This window comes from Solenopsis invicta, chromosome 6 (genome assembly GCF_016802725.1).
Source record: "Solenopsis invicta isolate M01_SB chromosome 6, UNIL_Sinv_3.0, whole genome shotgun sequence".
Lineage (NCBI taxonomy): Eukaryota > Metazoa > Arthropoda > Insecta > Hymenoptera > Formicidae > Solenopsis > Solenopsis invicta.
The window spans coordinates 25,446,019-25,463,296 of record NC_052669.1 but is presented as its reverse complement, the minus strand read 5'-3'; the positions used below and the strand labels follow the sequence as shown (position 1 = coordinate 25,463,296).

At 35.3% G+C, this 17,278-nt stretch overlaps 1 protein-coding gene across 3 annotated transcripts in view; it reads left to right on the top strand.

Annotated features, from left to right (window-relative positions):
- The window catches only part of LOC105200480 (acetylcholine receptor subunit alpha-like 1), a 141,885-nt gene that overhangs the window by 72,700 nt on the left and 51,907 nt on the right, over positions 1-17,278 (top strand). For all 3 annotated transcript variants that reach the window (XM_026134354.2, XM_039450640.1, XM_039450639.1), the window contains one exon: positions 15,975-16,019. In XM_026134354.2, coding sequence (XP_025990139.1) covers positions 15,975-16,019 — 45 coding nt within the window. The remainder of the gene's footprint in view (positions 1-15,974; positions 16,020-17,278) is intronic.

Here is a 17,278-nt window from a genome sequence, read left to right as displayed (position 1 = left end):
TACGGATCCAAGCGCTGAGAGAGAAAGAGAGTAGTAGAGAGAAGAGAGGAGAGAGAGAGAGAGAGAGCGCATAAAATAGGCTTATCTATAATCTGACAAACTTATATATCTTCCCTAGTATCTTCCTAGTGTCGATAGACACGAATGAATTTATAGTTCTCCATAATGTAATCATGTTAAGTATTATATTAGTATCGGAAATTATTATCCAGCTTCGTTCAGATCAGACCGATGTGACATATAAGCATTAGCTTAATATTTCCAATCACAATTCTTTTTCTAAACATCCTACGAATCAAGAAATGTGATACGTCAGTTTAACAGGTTCTCGAATATCTCTATCAAACATGATCACGCTCTATATTAATCGTAATCTCGCTTATATGCTTGCAAAAACTTACATGTGTAAATGAGAAAAAGATAGATTGTTACAAGCAATGCTCCAATCTTGTTTCTGAATTCAATTTAAATGGAATTAAAAGCAATTTTGTATTATCTCGTGTCCTACTTTATCGCAATACTTTTTTGAATTCGCTATTCGTGAAAATAGATATCGTCCGTGCTGCTCGAGGCGTGCCTTGACTAGCTGAGAATATTACACGCTCTTATTTACAGAGGGACAAACTATAGCCACGTATCTGCGAGTTTCGGAAACTTAGAAACTCCGTCTTAATGCTAAACGGCTTACAACTTACGCCGGATAGAGGCATAAAGATAACTACGCCCACATAGGAAACTATCCATTTTAGCAATAACATATATTGTCGGAGATGCAATTTTCGAAAATGCCTAGCGCAGCATGCGAGTTACGCCGCCAACTTTGAATAATTATAATTCGCGAAGAAACAAGTTGCACATGTGTTTTCTCCGTTCTATACGGAAGCATTGCGTGTACGACACGTACTTTCGCGAAGATTGGAGAGAAACGTTTCTAACTTTTTATGGATGTAACATAACGTGTAAAAAAAAGGATAAATACCAAAATATCTATTATATTTAATAAATGTAAAATATTTTACAATAAAAAGTTTTTCTATGAACACATAAAGATTTAGTACAAAATTACATTATTATTAGCTACAAAAATTGACAAAAAATTAACATTAGTTGTATGATTTTTTAAGTATTGTTAGCATGCACAAAACAAGAACAATTTATTAAATTTCTATCTATATTACTCATTCCACATTTACATCATGTTGTTGTCACTAAATGTTGCCTTTATATCAAATAAAAATATGTACCATTAAGAATGATTTGGGCATTCAGCAACTTTCCCCTATGTGCGGCGAGAGTTTGAAAAAAAAACGTTTCTCTCCGTTTTTCTTATATCGATCGTTCTCTGAAAGATTACGACGACGAAGTTTTGAGAGGGTTGAAACTTCGTCGTAATGTTAAATGGTTTGCGGAGCTGGACGAAGAGAAAACGCCCCAGAGTTAAATGCGGTATTGCCGACTATCTATTCAGCATAAGGGATCTTTTTTAAATGAGTAAAAACATATCTACTGTGAAACAGCAAAAAGGCAAATACTGTTTTACTTAATCCGCACGATCCCAACGTTTAACTATTTTTTAAAAATGTTTTCTTATAATCTCCGCGCGCGCACAGCATCGGTGTTTGCTCAAGGATTTGCGTTACAATGAGTAGAAACGGCAGAACAAATAATAATAAGAATAACGGGTTTAACGAGGATTAATTTGCGACGACAGTAACGAACGGGCGGGGATATTTTCAGTCAACGTGATCAGAATAACGTATTTTAACATTTTTACTTGGAACATCCATAAATATATTTTTAAAATTTGCACGTATTATGTGCATAAGACAATTTGCAAGTAATGAATGTGTTAATATTCATTTTAGTGATTTCAATGATTTTTTTTATTTATGACTATTTATAACAGGTTCGAGATTCTTTGCTTTCTGCAGGTATCTTCAATTTTCTGCTTCCTTTCTTTTTCTTTCTTTATATATGTGTATATATATATATATATATATATATATATATATATATATAATGTATTTGAATTATTTATAAGTAAAATTGGACGAACACAGTATAGAAGAGCGAATTGTCGATACGTTTCGACATGAAGAAACCGGAGAGAAAAGATAATAATGAAAGTATTAAACCGCATGGATAAAAACAGGAAATAGGAAAACAGGAAATACGACGAAATATTTGAAAGCAAATCACGAATGTGCGTCCGTACAGATGCAGGTGTCGCGATGCGCGAAGATTAAAATAGAATGTGCAGTGAGCGCTGCGTGAGCATAGCTGGCAATTGACAATGCAAAGCAGTGCGAAGCACGATCGGCGCATACGATTTTATAGGATGCCAGCGACGGTGCCCCGCCGCGCCGGTGTCAACTTGCAAATTGCTTTTCTCGAGCGAAACGATATGCGCGCGCGGATCGTTCTTTTTCATCTTCAGTCGACATCACTTTGACGCCGTTGAATTTTCAACCGCGGCGGTGACAGGAACGAGGGAGAGAGTCTTCTTCCTCTCTTCCCCAAAGGCATCAGGATATTGTCCCCGTCTTGCCGCGCCTCGCACAAGTTTGTCCGCAAGTCAAACTGTCAGGATCGATTCAAACTTTGCCGCGAGCGTCGCCAGACAATTCTCAAGGATAGGAATTGACGGTGGGTACGTCGCCGTGATCCCGAATATGACGAGACGTCCTCCATCGGTGAAAAGAGAATCATCTAGAGTCTTGCCCGCGCCGCACGATTGCCCGGTAATGTGGAAATTCTCGTAGAGAACGCGAAGAAATCGGAAGGGAGTATCGGTTTATCTATCTTTATCCGTTTTGCGATTTCGAGGACTTGTCGACATGAATACGGATCAGCGCGCTAAATCATAATTCTTTTCGCCGTAATAATTTTAATGCGAGCAAAGAGTTCGTAAAATATGTATTAAGTTTCCATAAAATCTCTGATTTAAGATTCAACCTGGCGAACATTAGTTACTTCTATGAAACTTCTACTTTTGCCGCTATTTTTCTTTTTTTTTTATTATATTTTAAGTCGTGCTTTAGAGCGTATACAAAATTTATGTATATTACTGTAAAGCTATTTGCTCGTCCCCGAGGCGACGGTGCTCATCGAGCCTTGGCAGACGAACTTTTGTACAAGTTCGATAGAGTTGGCGAAGTAGTGCACGTTGGGCGCGAGTATACTGAACTGTTGTATGCTGTCTCTAATATATGGATTCTATTTAACCACTATGCCTCACTTGGATGTTTATATCAATAATACGCATCTTACTTGCCACAAGTATCAAGCTTAGAACCTAAGCAACTTTCTATGAATTAGGGTTCAGCTAAAACAACTATAGAGAAGATAAAGTAAAAATGGATGTTTTTTCTTAAAGAATTTTATTATTTAAAAATTTATACTTTTTCCTTTTCTTTCTTTTTTTTACGCGAAAAAGTAATGTAAAGTAGATAATTTTATATTTTACAAATATATTACTATTAGATTTTATCTATAAAAAAAGTTTTTTGAAACATAATTTATTAACTTTTAAATATTTAGAAAATTAACTGAAAATTTTATGCAACGCGATGCAAAATTTTGTTCGATATGAATCAGAATTAAAAATGATATTGGGACCGATAATGAAACCGTGACTGCCGAAGCGTGTAATTAACGACTTTACTGGAAAAAATCACAGAAAATTTTTTTAAACAAACTTTTTTAGGTCAAAATGAAAAAGTAGACTACATAATTTATTGCTAACCTTTTACAATTGGTAAGCGAATGTTTGTAAAAAAAGTTTTTGCTAGTTTTCCATATAGCTTTTCCTCACCGTTATATAATACATAGTAACATTTAACGTATAACATAATTAATAAATTATGCATTTTTATTTTTACCTTTACTTCTGGAAAATCTTTTTAGAAAGAATACTAGATAGAGCAAATTTTTACCCGTAAAATCAGCCTTGTAATAGAATGTTATGAGAAACTTTAATTCTACCCACTAGTTAGAATCCGTCTGTGATAGAGAAAAGATGGAGCATCGGGCTACAGTGGAGTTCGAAAATGAAGAATAAAAGGGAGATGAGAAAATAGCTGTGCAAGCTGCTAGGACAGCAAGGACATCAAAGGACTTAGTCGATCGGGGGGGTCGCCGAACGCAATTAAAACTTTTCTACTTCCACCGGTTAATTTGTCTTTGTTACTGGTGTGACGGTTTGGCACTTCCTTTTATTATGAAGCACCGCTTATTCGATTCACTTTTTTGACGCCTTTTAGAAGCTCACTAGCTATCGCTACTTCGACTATTGAATATTCTATTAAAAACAAACCAAACTCTCTCTCTTGAAAAGCTAATCTCTTTTTTGATTTTGTATTTCTACAGAATTGTTTATGAAACTATATACTGATATACTGTAATTTAAAAAGGTAAAATATTTTACAATATATGTATGATCCAAGAAGTTATAAAGAAAGCTTTATAAATTTAAACGTTTTAATTATACATCACAGTTATCTAACAAATGAAAAATGATTGAAAATGTGAATTTGACTTTGAATTTTAATGTGTAAAGCATATGTGAAATCTAACGAGCTTTTTCTCAAAGTATTGAGTATATTAATTTATATAAAATTTTGATTAGAAATTTATTAATGCATCGCAACGCTTTAAACGTCAGAAAAAGGTTAGATGAGTGTAAAGTTAAAAAATGCGTAGATTTAATCTTAAATTCGAAGCAAAGTAATAAAGAATAACGTATAAAAGAACTAAAAGTACATTTTATAATAGTGTACATTTTTTTATTGTAATATATTTCATAAGCAGCCTTGAAATCAATTTCAAAATTCAATTTCTTTTACAACCCCATCGGTCAGCAGAATTTAAATTCCTAGACTCTCTCTCTCTTTATCACATTTCATAGAGCGTTTTTTATTCATTATACGACACAGCTGGTTACTTTTGGCGACGGCTGGTCTTTCGAAGTCTTGAATATTCGAGAAGGGATGAGACGGGTAGTGTTTAGGAACGATAAAGGGAGAGAATCGGTAAAGAACAGAAAGTTTGGACGCCAGATGGCCACCGTTTCTTTAGCATTCTCTTAAAGACCCGTGGACGGGTTCTTGTTACGCGACGTTCAAAAATCGCTTAGCCTTCGGTAGATAAGCGTCCGATAAAGAATGACCTGGACTGACATAACGACGTAACATCCGTTCTTATTCACTGTCGTTGAACTTTTTTCTGCAGCGTGAGTTGATGAAAGGCCGTTCCTTTAGGCGGCTTTTTACGTTTTGACGCGAGAGAGATAACCAAAGTCTCGAGTCTGTTACGATCTCTGGGAGCTAAGAGTTATTGACCAGATAGTCGAAGAATGTAGGATATTCTTATCATGAATATTTTTTATCCATATTTTTCTAGTTTTCTCTTTTGTTTCCTTTTTCTCAGGATTTTATTTGATATAATAATAAGCAATTTCTTTAAACTGTCAATCCTGTGTAAAGACCGTAAAACGATTTTAACATACGCTCGATGGTAATGTAAACTGTTTGAAACTTGAGAGGACGCAATTTAGTATGTAATACTCTGCGCGGAGCATAAAAGAATTATAAATAACATTTACTGTTTTGACATATAGGAGGAATCCTAATAACACGTACACTCTAGCCGATGCCGGAAATAGACGTGCGCGCGTTTGCCTGTGTTTCCTCAGTATAACGGCAGCGACATTCTTTCTCTTTCGTCTCGTTGCGTTCTTTCTTTACGATTCGTATCACGATTTCGTTTCCAGGACGCGTCGACGTCCTCCCTATACGTTAAAAGAGAATTCTTATGGCTCCTCTCCTCGGTGAACGCGCAGAAGAACGTGAACGACAGACTTTTCTTCTTACGTTCCGGCAAACCGTGTTCGATTTGTCAAAGGATGGTTCTGTCGTTCTTGACATAAATAAATCTGCGCTGCTTCCACGCTTTTACAATCTTATCATGCTCGTGAAACTCATTACGCGGACGGTTTAAACGAGTCGAGAGTATTCGCGTTAGCTACAGCCGGACCCCGTTCTTCTAGATCTCATTTGCAGGTCGTCGTGTCCAATCTTTATTCAGGAAAGATTACGGTCGAAAGTTGAAAAGAAAGCCTCTGCGCTCTTACACAGGATTTAACGTTGCTTAATTATTCCGACGATTTCTTTACGTATATGATATTATACGAGAAAAGATTTTATGTATGAGAAGTCAGTTCTCTTTAATGTAGTTAAAAAGCGAATTATATAAATTATAAATTACTAAAAGTTAATATTACACATCAAAATTTTTAAGAGTTTAATTCGTTAAAATGTCTACTTTAATTATATAGAGATAACAAGTTGGAATTTTGAGTAATACATTCATAACTAGCGTATATTCTGTGTACTCAACTAACAAACTTAATTCGTATTAGACGATGAAGTAACATCAGAACTTCTACTCATAGTTAGTTTTAATGCTCACGATGTTGGAAATCATTTAGTACGTATGAATTAATTACCGTACACTCTTCAGTAATTCAAGCACCTTGAAAGTTTGTTGTATGTACGATCTTTCTTCATTCAATACGTATCGATTACTTGACTAAACCTCAAATAAGGATGCTTATAAATATATGGATACTAAAGATGTCGAACACCCTTATCGATACGAAGCATCGTGTATCGCAGTATCATATGACATATTAAACTTTGATTATTTTTAACTTTTAACTATTATATTAATTTCACATTAGTCACACTTTTGTATTCGTTTCTGCAAAAGAATCTCGTGTAAATAATCCGCATTACTATATTAAAAGATCATCTCTTTAATTTTTTCCTTATTAATACGTTGTTTTCCGGATATTTTCTCTAAAGTTGTAACTTTAAATCTTGTATTATTGTTAGAAACATTCTATGTTATGGTGAATAATTTCAACGTTACGTTTCTTCATTTTTTCTTTATTTCATTTCTCTGCGTTTGTTTTCATGTCTCTGATTTCCTTTTTCCCTGATTAAGCACACGTTTGCTTTCGAAGTTTTACTAGTTTCTTAACCTACTTTTGAACAATGTAGCGTACGGAATGGCATAAAGTTCCTTAATAATATCTCATAACTTTTGTAAACAGAGGTACAACGTATCATCTGCATATGACTTTACGAATTTTCTTTAATGCGATTGCAATAATGCATTATGTGTTACTGTGGTTCTTGTCAATAAATTTTATAAAATAAAATACTTGTCAACACGTGATGATGTAAAACAAGTAAAAGTTTTCATGGAGACTATATTGGCATTTAATTAAAAATACCTCCTACATTTTGTAGAACCTTTCAAGACTTTTAGATCTTCAGTCTGTTTTAATCAACTTATTTTATAATTCTCAGAATTTAAATCAAAGATTTAACGAAGCTTTAATGCTGAAAAAGTTACGGTAAATAATCAATCTCCCTTAATAATTTCGTAGAGGAGAATCTTTTCAAGTTTGTCTGCCTTTACTTAATCTGTCCTTTAAATTGAATCTATATTTTAAAACGCTCTCTGTAACGCCATCGCACGATATAATAATAAAAACAGCTTAAATATATTTTTACTAGTGATAATTCGCTCATACGTTCAACATATTTCCATCACCGGAGACACCGTGGTGGTGGTGGAGATAGAAATTTCCCGGAGTCTTAAAGGTTGAAACCAAATAAGACTAAAAGACGCGAATAATGGTATTCTCCCTAAGTTCGTTTTCCAATTCCGCCAACCTCCTGCGTCCCAGAACAATTCCTTTGTTCTTTTGTTGAATTTCTCCGAGGTATCGTTAAAGCTACACTCTGGAAGCGTCGTCAAGTGAAAAATACACGGACACAGACACGTATATATGCCTACAGACACGAACATTCTACATTTTATACGAAATAAAAGAGTTAATATATTGAAGTAAAAAAGAGAACGGAATAATGCACTGTAACGTAACGAAATTAACATTGGAGACAGTAAAACAGAAGAATAAGCATAAAAAAGTAATTGGGAAATTCAACGCGCAGAAAGGAATGAAAACGATAAGACGTTGAAGAAGTGCGGAGAGTGAAGAAAAAGAAGATAGATATGAACACGCGCTTCAGACTGTTCGCATGGCTATTGGCAAGTCCTAGATAGAATCTTTTTCGACGGGAACGCAATTTTGAAAGAGAGTCCTGAAGACTGATAGTCTTATTTATACGTAGTCCTCTCAGTTTTGTAACCAAACAAACAAGTATCTCAAGAGAGGGTGGAGAGACGCGCGAGTCGACGAAATCGGAAATAGAAATAGGAGAGACAAGAATACGTACAAGCCGAAGGAGGAAGAAGGACAGGCGGATGCGCGCCAAATAAAGAGTTACGGATAAAAAAAAGGAATGCTCCGACGCTATAATATATCCCTCCTTTCCTCCGTCTCTCGAGGGAGCTCGATTCAACCACTCTGTTTCCTCCCGACATCCAATTTCCATACCATTAAGGGTGGTCCGCCCACACGCGGAACGTACATATCTTGGGCGCGCGGGGTATTTTTTCGACCGCCCGCGCCGTCGTGTTTAAGACGCTACCAACGAGGAATGATCGAGAAAAAACGATGAACATCAAAGGGCGATATCCTCTGGATAACGACGCTGGCCGCTTCCAGCGTGCGATCGCGTTTTTGCAGGCAACGTGGTGATGAGCCGAATACGAATAAATTGATGCCGAAGCTACATGGTCAAGCTGCGTTGCTATTAAATTGTAATTGCGTGAGCGAGCGGGTCGTAATGATTAATAAGCTGCGTAACAAAGCATTCGCGTTTAATGCAACGCAAAAATAAAATAAAAAAGTAATCGCGCATTTAATTTTTGATATTTATCGAGCATGTTTTGCCACTTTGCTCAGCGATTCTTTTTATTACTGTATATATATTTGTTTTTATCGGTTCATATGCGTTATGTGAACTAATTTACATGCTTTGCTTTCAATTTACAAAATTAATGAAATTCTCTACAGAAATATCAAAAGATTTAATTGCTACAGTGCATCCAACATATCCTAATGTTAGTATTTTTTTAAATAAATTTTCATCGCTCGATTATTCTTTATAAAACTGTTAACGATAAAAATTGAAGTTACTAAAGAATCGAGTCTATAAACGCGCGTAAGAGCGCAAAGCACTTCCACCAATGCGTCAAAGGCAATGTCCTAAAAAATTTAAGAAATGGATCGAGGCCGCGCTGTCCGAAACGCTTCTCGAAGGTACGAAAGGTGCGGCGCAACGTACTCATGCCACGTTGGCTTGATGATACGTACGAACGATATATCATCATCGTCGCGGCAAATGGCGGGCGTAAAACTGTTTTCGCCGTAGTATTGGTTATTAAAGAGGTGCGCAGCGCGATAAATGCGAATACAATGACGACGCTCGAGTTGATAAACGATGTTAATAATCGGGCGAACGGCGTAACGTAAAACCGGATTATCGCGACGTAGCAAATTCCCTTTGTGGCATGCGAAGCGCGAAATATGAATTGGTGTGTTCGTGTGTAACGGTTACTGCCAGTCATCTTGTGGCGATTACCAATAAAGAAACGAGTTATATCGACACAGCCTTTGGTCCCTTTTTCGTTGCGATGGCAGATGTTGGAGAAACAGCCGATACCGAAGCGATTCGTGCTACACGATAAAGCAAACAGCGGACACGCGCTATTACTGTGTTTCATTCAGAGTATTCGTGATGTATCGAAACACCGTCTCTGCCCAGCTACTTTGCCTGTGCTGGGCAACCAAAATCAATATTGCTGCCATGCAATCGTAGCGATCGCTATTTTTCTCGCGCAATAAACAAGAAGAGCTTTGCAATCAGCAGTGACCATCGCTGTTTCTGGATAAAAGATGTTGGATAAATCTACGCAGATAGTCTCTCTTTGAACCATAATTTAGCCCTTACCCTCCTTCTAAATTAGCCAGAAAGGCTCGTGGATTCTGCGCCGCTTATCTCGATTTGCCCTTCTTTCTGGTTTGCTCGAGAACCAACGAACGCGGTCTTTTTGGAAGTAGAACTTCAGCGAGAACTGAAGGGTCTAGATGCTATCGCGATAGTTTGGAAAATGCCGGCGTTAAATTCCGACCAGTCATTTCCGTGTGACGAGACGAGCGTTTATCGCGTATCCGCATCTTTAATCGCTAGATTAACAAAAATTTATTCGTGCACGCGGGTTAATTCAACGTTTCGAGCGCAATCGCACTTAATTTAAAATAGAGAAATTACGTTGATTTTTTATAGATTTAATACACCACACATAAAAAAGTCATGTCGTTTGAACAAAGTTCAATTGTCATAATAATGTTGGCTGCACTTTCAACTTTTCTTATTTAATACATATTATATAGATGTATTATTTGAAATGATGTGAAGCATTTGCATTAAACATTTGCATCTCAAAAATATTAGTGTGTGAGAGAGTTATTTCGTACTCCCGAAATAGAGCTCCCTTTTACAGTAAATTTATCAAAGAAATATACAGCAACGAACGAAATAAAGTAACTTTAATATAAAGTAAAACATAGAGGGACATTTTGTAGCTTTGAATGATATATTCTCTTCTTTTCCTTCTGTTAATAGCAAAGTCCGCGTCGTTCTAAAAAGCAATGCGAATTACTTTCCTCGCAATATCTCGAAAGTCACACGAAAGTCTTATCGGTGGGAATTTTTCAAAGAAATGTTAAACTATATATTCAGTTGCCACAGCGCGGGAGACGCGGAATGCTGGAGAACATTCACGCTCGCGCAGCGAAATCTTTATAAAATATTAAACTCAGAAAAATATTAAATTCCAGATTGGTCTCTCCGTGCCTCGTAAAGTTCCCTCATGCGTCACAATTCCGTGATAGTGTTCGCATGTTCTTTTTTTTTCACATCTATCCTTCATCTTTCTATTTTCTCTTCTTCTCTCTTTTGATTTTTTCTCCGAGATAAAAACTCTAGCAGACCGGAAATGAGATATAAGTGGGCCCCCCTAACATTGTCCTTCTAATATCTCGCGTCGAGTTGTAAAGAAGAGCATCTCTCTGTCGACGACCTCGTAAATTCTCGTCACGTAAAAACGATCTTGAGGGATAACGATGTTAAGTGCTGCCAAAGCTTCACGCTATCAATTGCGAAAGTTGCGCTTTTCTGCGGTTCACTCGGTTACGTGAAAAGACGTTAGAGTAGTAGAAAAGGTGTGAAGGAAATATGTGACTGTTATAAGCCAGACAAAAAGGTATTTTCACTTTTTTCTTGTCTCTCTCGTTCATAACTTCTTTAGATCATCTGGAATATGAGCGAAAATTCTATGAAATTTTCTTATTTATTATAGATTAGTTTTATTCTAAAAATATTTTGTTATATAATGTGCTCTGAATCAAGAATTATTTAAATACAATAATAGTGTTATTATTTTTTTTTTTTACTAAATATAAGTTACAAACTAGATAAATAAGACTACTTTACACGCGCAAAAAGTTACCTGTACAATTCTTACGTTTTACTTCATAACACGCGCATTGATAAAATCCATATTATCCTCATCGAAGAACGAAAGGAAACAGGAAAGCAACATTGTTCGAAACTCCTGAAAACTTTGTAATGGAAAGATTCCTGTATTTTTACTATCTTTGTTCTATGCCTCAATAAGATTCCATTTCTTGCTTCATCAAAACGAACAAGTTCCAAGTTTCCCTCTTCACTTTTTTTTTGCCCCTATAAAGTTTTTTTTTGCGATTAAATTGGCGGGAACACGCGGCATGGTTTTACGTTCTTACTCGTGTAACTTCCTTACAGATTTCTTGCACACTTGAATTCCGCATGACATGCGACGTCCGTTCCCAGCTATTCGCGCCAAGTTTCAAGTTTCATTTCGGAAAGTTCTTGCTGACGCATACGCTCGGATTTACTCGTGTAGGCGTGCGAGCGAGAGCCGCAATCGAAGATTGAGGGTTGGCAGAGCTTAGGACAGAGCTCGGCCATAGAATTCGCAGTAACGTGCGCTTTATGTCAAATATAGAATTAACACAAAGAATTTAAAGTTTAAAGGAACCGCTTACAATATTTAATTAGTGTAAAACGGACACTGATTTCCCACTTGCATTATTACGCGTTTAAATTGAATTGCGAGTCTGAAAGTTTAACCGCCTTTTTATCGCCATGTAAAATTCTAAAATCTGCATAAATCTCGAGAACGCTTTTATCGGCGCTTTGTGCTTCGCTTCCTTTACATATTATTTACTCATTAAATAAACATAATATTTGACCTGTTAAATAAATATTAATGTATTTAATTGTTAAATATTAATAAAGATTATAACATCCGTAAATAATGCGCATTGTAAAGCGTAAATAATTACGTAGCGTAATGCAACAAATAACAAAATCTCGCATCGGGGCATTAATCGAAAGCGGCTTGTTCAATAAAATGCTGAACACGAGTACGATTTTATTCTTTATTCAAGCGCACACATTCACGCATTTGCATGAAAAATAGCGGAGCATATAATGGAGTTTACACGAAAGGATAAACATTTAATGAAAATATTTTACTGCCAACATTGGAAGAGAAATATGCGTTTATTTGGCCGTTATAATAATAGACGATTCGATGATATAAATTTTTTAGTACCCGCAGTTGAGCCTGCGATGGAATTACATAATTTATTCGTGTTGCCGACGATAAACTATGTACTCTCATAAAAATTCTTATTGGTATGCGCATAATTCTCATTTAAATTCGAACACCGGGGTAACAATACCTTACCGATAGCTGTAAAAAATTGTGCACCAAGTTTTCCTTGATTTTGTATGTTATTTTTATATTTTAATTTTTGTGTATTGTTTGTTTTTTTATACATCCTGATTTTTTGCCCAATAATATATAACATGTTGAATTACATTTAGCTGAATTGCGTTGCATATTATGCATCATCATTAGATGCGGACAAACTCTTATTTAATTGGTTATTAGCATTTTTTTCTAGTCAGTTGTGTTGAATTACTCATTCAGATTTACTTCCCATTTTTATATAAATCGCACTTTTAAATAAAATTATCTAGTACATCTAGTCATTTATGTTTTATGAAATTTACTGCACGAATTACCGTATTTGATTGAAAAGCTTTTGATACCTGTGTATATTTAATAAGATTTATTCATATTGTCATAATGCCAGGAAATTGCAATATTGAATCACTCGATGAATGTTCAATATTTAATTGCTCCTTGCATCGATTAAATCGGGAATAATGCAGGCCTTTAAAGCCTTCTGAGACAAGATGCCAATCGTTTCATTTGGAATTATCGATTTTTATGTCATTTGCAACGAATTCTGAATAAGCAGCATTTTTTTTCGCCGACGCGACAAAAGTCAGCTTCGATTACTTTCGAATCTCGTAAAGTAAAGAATCTCGTAACCTCTATGATATTGTTACGTGCAGCGTAAAATGTGACGTTAATGTCACCGTTTTGAGAAAGTAAAATGTGGCATCGTGATTTTTCGTGGCGATAAATGAGACATTACACCTCGCACTAAAGTGTCTACAAAAGAAGAGGTTCATGAAGATTTGAAGAAAAAAAAATATTGCATTCTATACACGTCAACGCCGTACTATTAAACTTTTATGTTTGCCGGAGAATGAGCTTTTTTTTACTTTTACTAGAGTAGTAAAATCTGCAGAATACTTTCAGGAATTAATTTATTTTTTCCTAGCAAAAGCATCAGTAATTTTACCGAAATGCGATTGAAAATGAAATAAGCAGCGATGTAAATACATAACGAAATTTAATTGGAGATTCGTCCAATTTACAGGCTCAATTTTTTTAATGATTATTTTAAAATTGAATTGTCAAGATGTCTAAAACAAAAAATTCAATGTACATACAGTCCCGATTTCTTATGAATATGCTTGATAAATTCTGCTTATTTGCCTTCGATGTTTGATAAACAATTTTATAGAAATCACTGCTTTTGATGTACGCAGTCGGATTGCAATGGATCTATCTAAGATAAGTGCATGCACCAAACTGCCGCATTATAATTATAATTATGTGTGCGGAATACCGGCAATAGTAACGATACATAACATCCGATTTGGTAACCATAATTACTACTGCGGTTACGGTATTCACTTGTCGCACTTTCGAGGATGCAGCTGTCGTATCTGGCATGCGGACATTAATATGGTTGAGTACGAAATCGTAACCACGCTCACGTTCACGAACCCTTGTTATTATCACTTAGCTATCATGCGTCCGTAGAAGCGCGGTGGGCGATCGTTGATGCCGATATATTTGAATACACAACTGTAACTACCTCTATGTTAGTGTGTCGTTCCCATACGCCTCGAGTTTGCACGCGGCGCGATAATTGCTAATGATACGCTTGTGACGCAAACTTTAAACACCGTTCCGTAAAACCACCGCCACCGCGTAGAGAAAGAGCAACGATAACTGCTGCTGCGATTAATCTTAAAGCGAGTCGCTGCGCTGAAAATAATACCGCCGTTTTATTTAATTTAATGTCACCGATTATTTCGGCTCCGCTGCTTCCGCAGCGTTTGCAACTTTTGCAAAATTTATTTAGTTTGTTTCAGGTAAGTATATATATACGTGAGGTGTAGAGGAGCATGTTTTCATCGACTCACTTCGCAAGACTGTCATTAAAATCTGAGCCGAGTTAAATAATTATTGTATATAATAATATAGAATTTGGAATTCATTAAAATTTAATTTACTTGCGAAAAAGCTAAAATTTAGAATTAGATTTTATTTTTAGTTAATATTTTTTTATTTTCCGATACATTTTTTAAGTAAATTTAATTCCAGAAGAATTTATATTCCAAACGCAAAAACGCGTACATTGAGATATTTTATATAAAAAATTTTTTTAATTGCGATAAATAATGATATATTTTCAGACTTCGTTTTTGCTATACAGAAAAATAGATTTCTCAGAAACAATCATTAAAACATGTGCCGTACATTTAAAAACATTGCATACATAATGCTTTTAATTATAAGATGCATAAATTTTCACAGCATTGAAAATACATAAAAAATTCAACAGTATATGTTTTCTTTTTTAAAATGTCAAAAATGCCGTCGTTTAGTCTGCGATAAGCCGAGTTCGCTGCAAACGGTAACTGGCTCTAACATTTCTCTCTCGTGCGCCACCGAGATCTGCATATATCCGACGTGAAACTCCGCGATGACTATTGACGATGACGCGACTGATTGTAGCGCTATAACCGTTATCGCGTGGCACATTAACGTACGTTAGCACACAGCTTCATGGCCGTGGTCTCTCCTAGCGGAGCCCGTCTGCCTATAGCCTGACACTCACTACTGGGTAGTAGTGAGATCACCACGATGCCTTACCTGCTGTCAGCATTATCGCGTTCTATTACCACTGGGCGCCGGTCGCGGACTACGGCTTGCCAGTGCTACTGATACCGTGGCGTGGGGTTGAATGTGGGACTGTAACTGCTTGTAATGTTCGTTGACGTTTCTATTGGCGGAATCGGGAAAATCTATTGACCCGCTGCGCGCGAGGGGCCGCTAGATAACAATTATTGTCTCGCACAGCTTAAAGAGAAATTCCGCGAGACGTTCTTCTTACTATCATTGATCCTTATGAGTCTTTTTAGTTGCAACAATAATAATAAATACGTGCAAATTACGAAGACATGTTCATCACGTATCATAAAAAATAGAATTTTTTAGATAAAAAGATGAACATGTATTCAAAAATATTGTTTCCACATAGAAAATGGATGTACTCAACTGTAGAATGATTTATTGGGATTTTCAAGCGGCAAGAGCTTTCTCTTTGTTATCTTTCTCTAGTATCATTCTAGTATCTCGAAAAACCAATAAATCTATCTCTGAGTAACCAGAAACAGTTGAAGTAGGATAACACCTTCTAGACCGATGCTCATCCATTTCTCTGTTTTCTTTTTCAGAACTTGAAGAACCAGATCATGACGACAAACGTTTGGGTGGAGCAGGTAAGTAAATTAAAATATCTTTTTTTATATAAACTTCTGTGTATATCAGACTTGAATTTGACATATGCACAAAGTTTACAAGCGTATTCTCTGTAAATAATTTTGTTATTACAACTATTGATAAAAAAAGTGAGCTAAATTGAAACTAAAATAAAAACTTAATCGATAGGCTAAATTGACAATTAAAAAGGAATTATGTGTCATATAGTTTCAGCACAAAAAACTGTCTTAAAAATTTGATATCTCTGAAAAAATTATAAATATATAAGATTATTGAATTATATTAATTAAACGTAAATTTTTTATAATACTGTTTCTAATTATTACAATTAATTAACATTTTAATGAAAATTAGCTGTGTAGCTAAACCTGCTGTACATGTTTATATTTATGTTTATATTTACGTTTATTTTATTGTTAATTATTAGTAGAATAATTATTGCCATTAATGCAATACACACACACATACACACACACACACACACGTATATACATTAGTGTAATATATCTCTACGATTATTAATCGATTGAAGCTTATTATATATTTTATTAATTAATCCATAATTATCATAATAAAATATGTAAGAGGTACGTGCCCTTTTGTAAACTATTTAGGCACTTTTGGTTTAATAATATATAACATTACTTACTAATTTCATTGAGATCCTTTCTTACGATATGAACATTTTAAAGACATATTATATTAGAATGCAAGCTATGGAAATTTCAATTATTTTCAATTTCTTCTTAAAATCTTTTCTTCTTATGAATTCTTTTGTAAAAATTTTTTAAAGCCTTCAAAGGATTCTACAAAGTAAAAAATGAAAAAATAATTTAATAATTTTAGATATAGTGAAAGAGCAGTTCTTTTTTGTTAAGTCCATAAAGATATAGTTGCATCTAAAGATTTAATCCGGTGTGATATTTTAAGATTAATATTTTATTCACGTAGATGCCGTAATCGACGTAATTTCATTGTTGCGTAACTTAATTTGCTTTTAATTTATAGTCAAATTCTACTCATGCATGACAAACAAGGCTATATTGGACAAGCTGCTTAAAGATTGCAAGTACCGATCGTTGAAATTTGGTTTCCATTTTCGTGAGTGCTATACGCGATGCTACCGTATTGCATTGATTGTCAGGAGATCTCCCTTTTCGACGTAAGACGGTGGTTTGGAATTTCAAAGCAGGCGAATTTCATTCGCGCTTGTCGACGACGAAATTCGAATCGGCGGATAGCAGTTGGCCTTTATTGG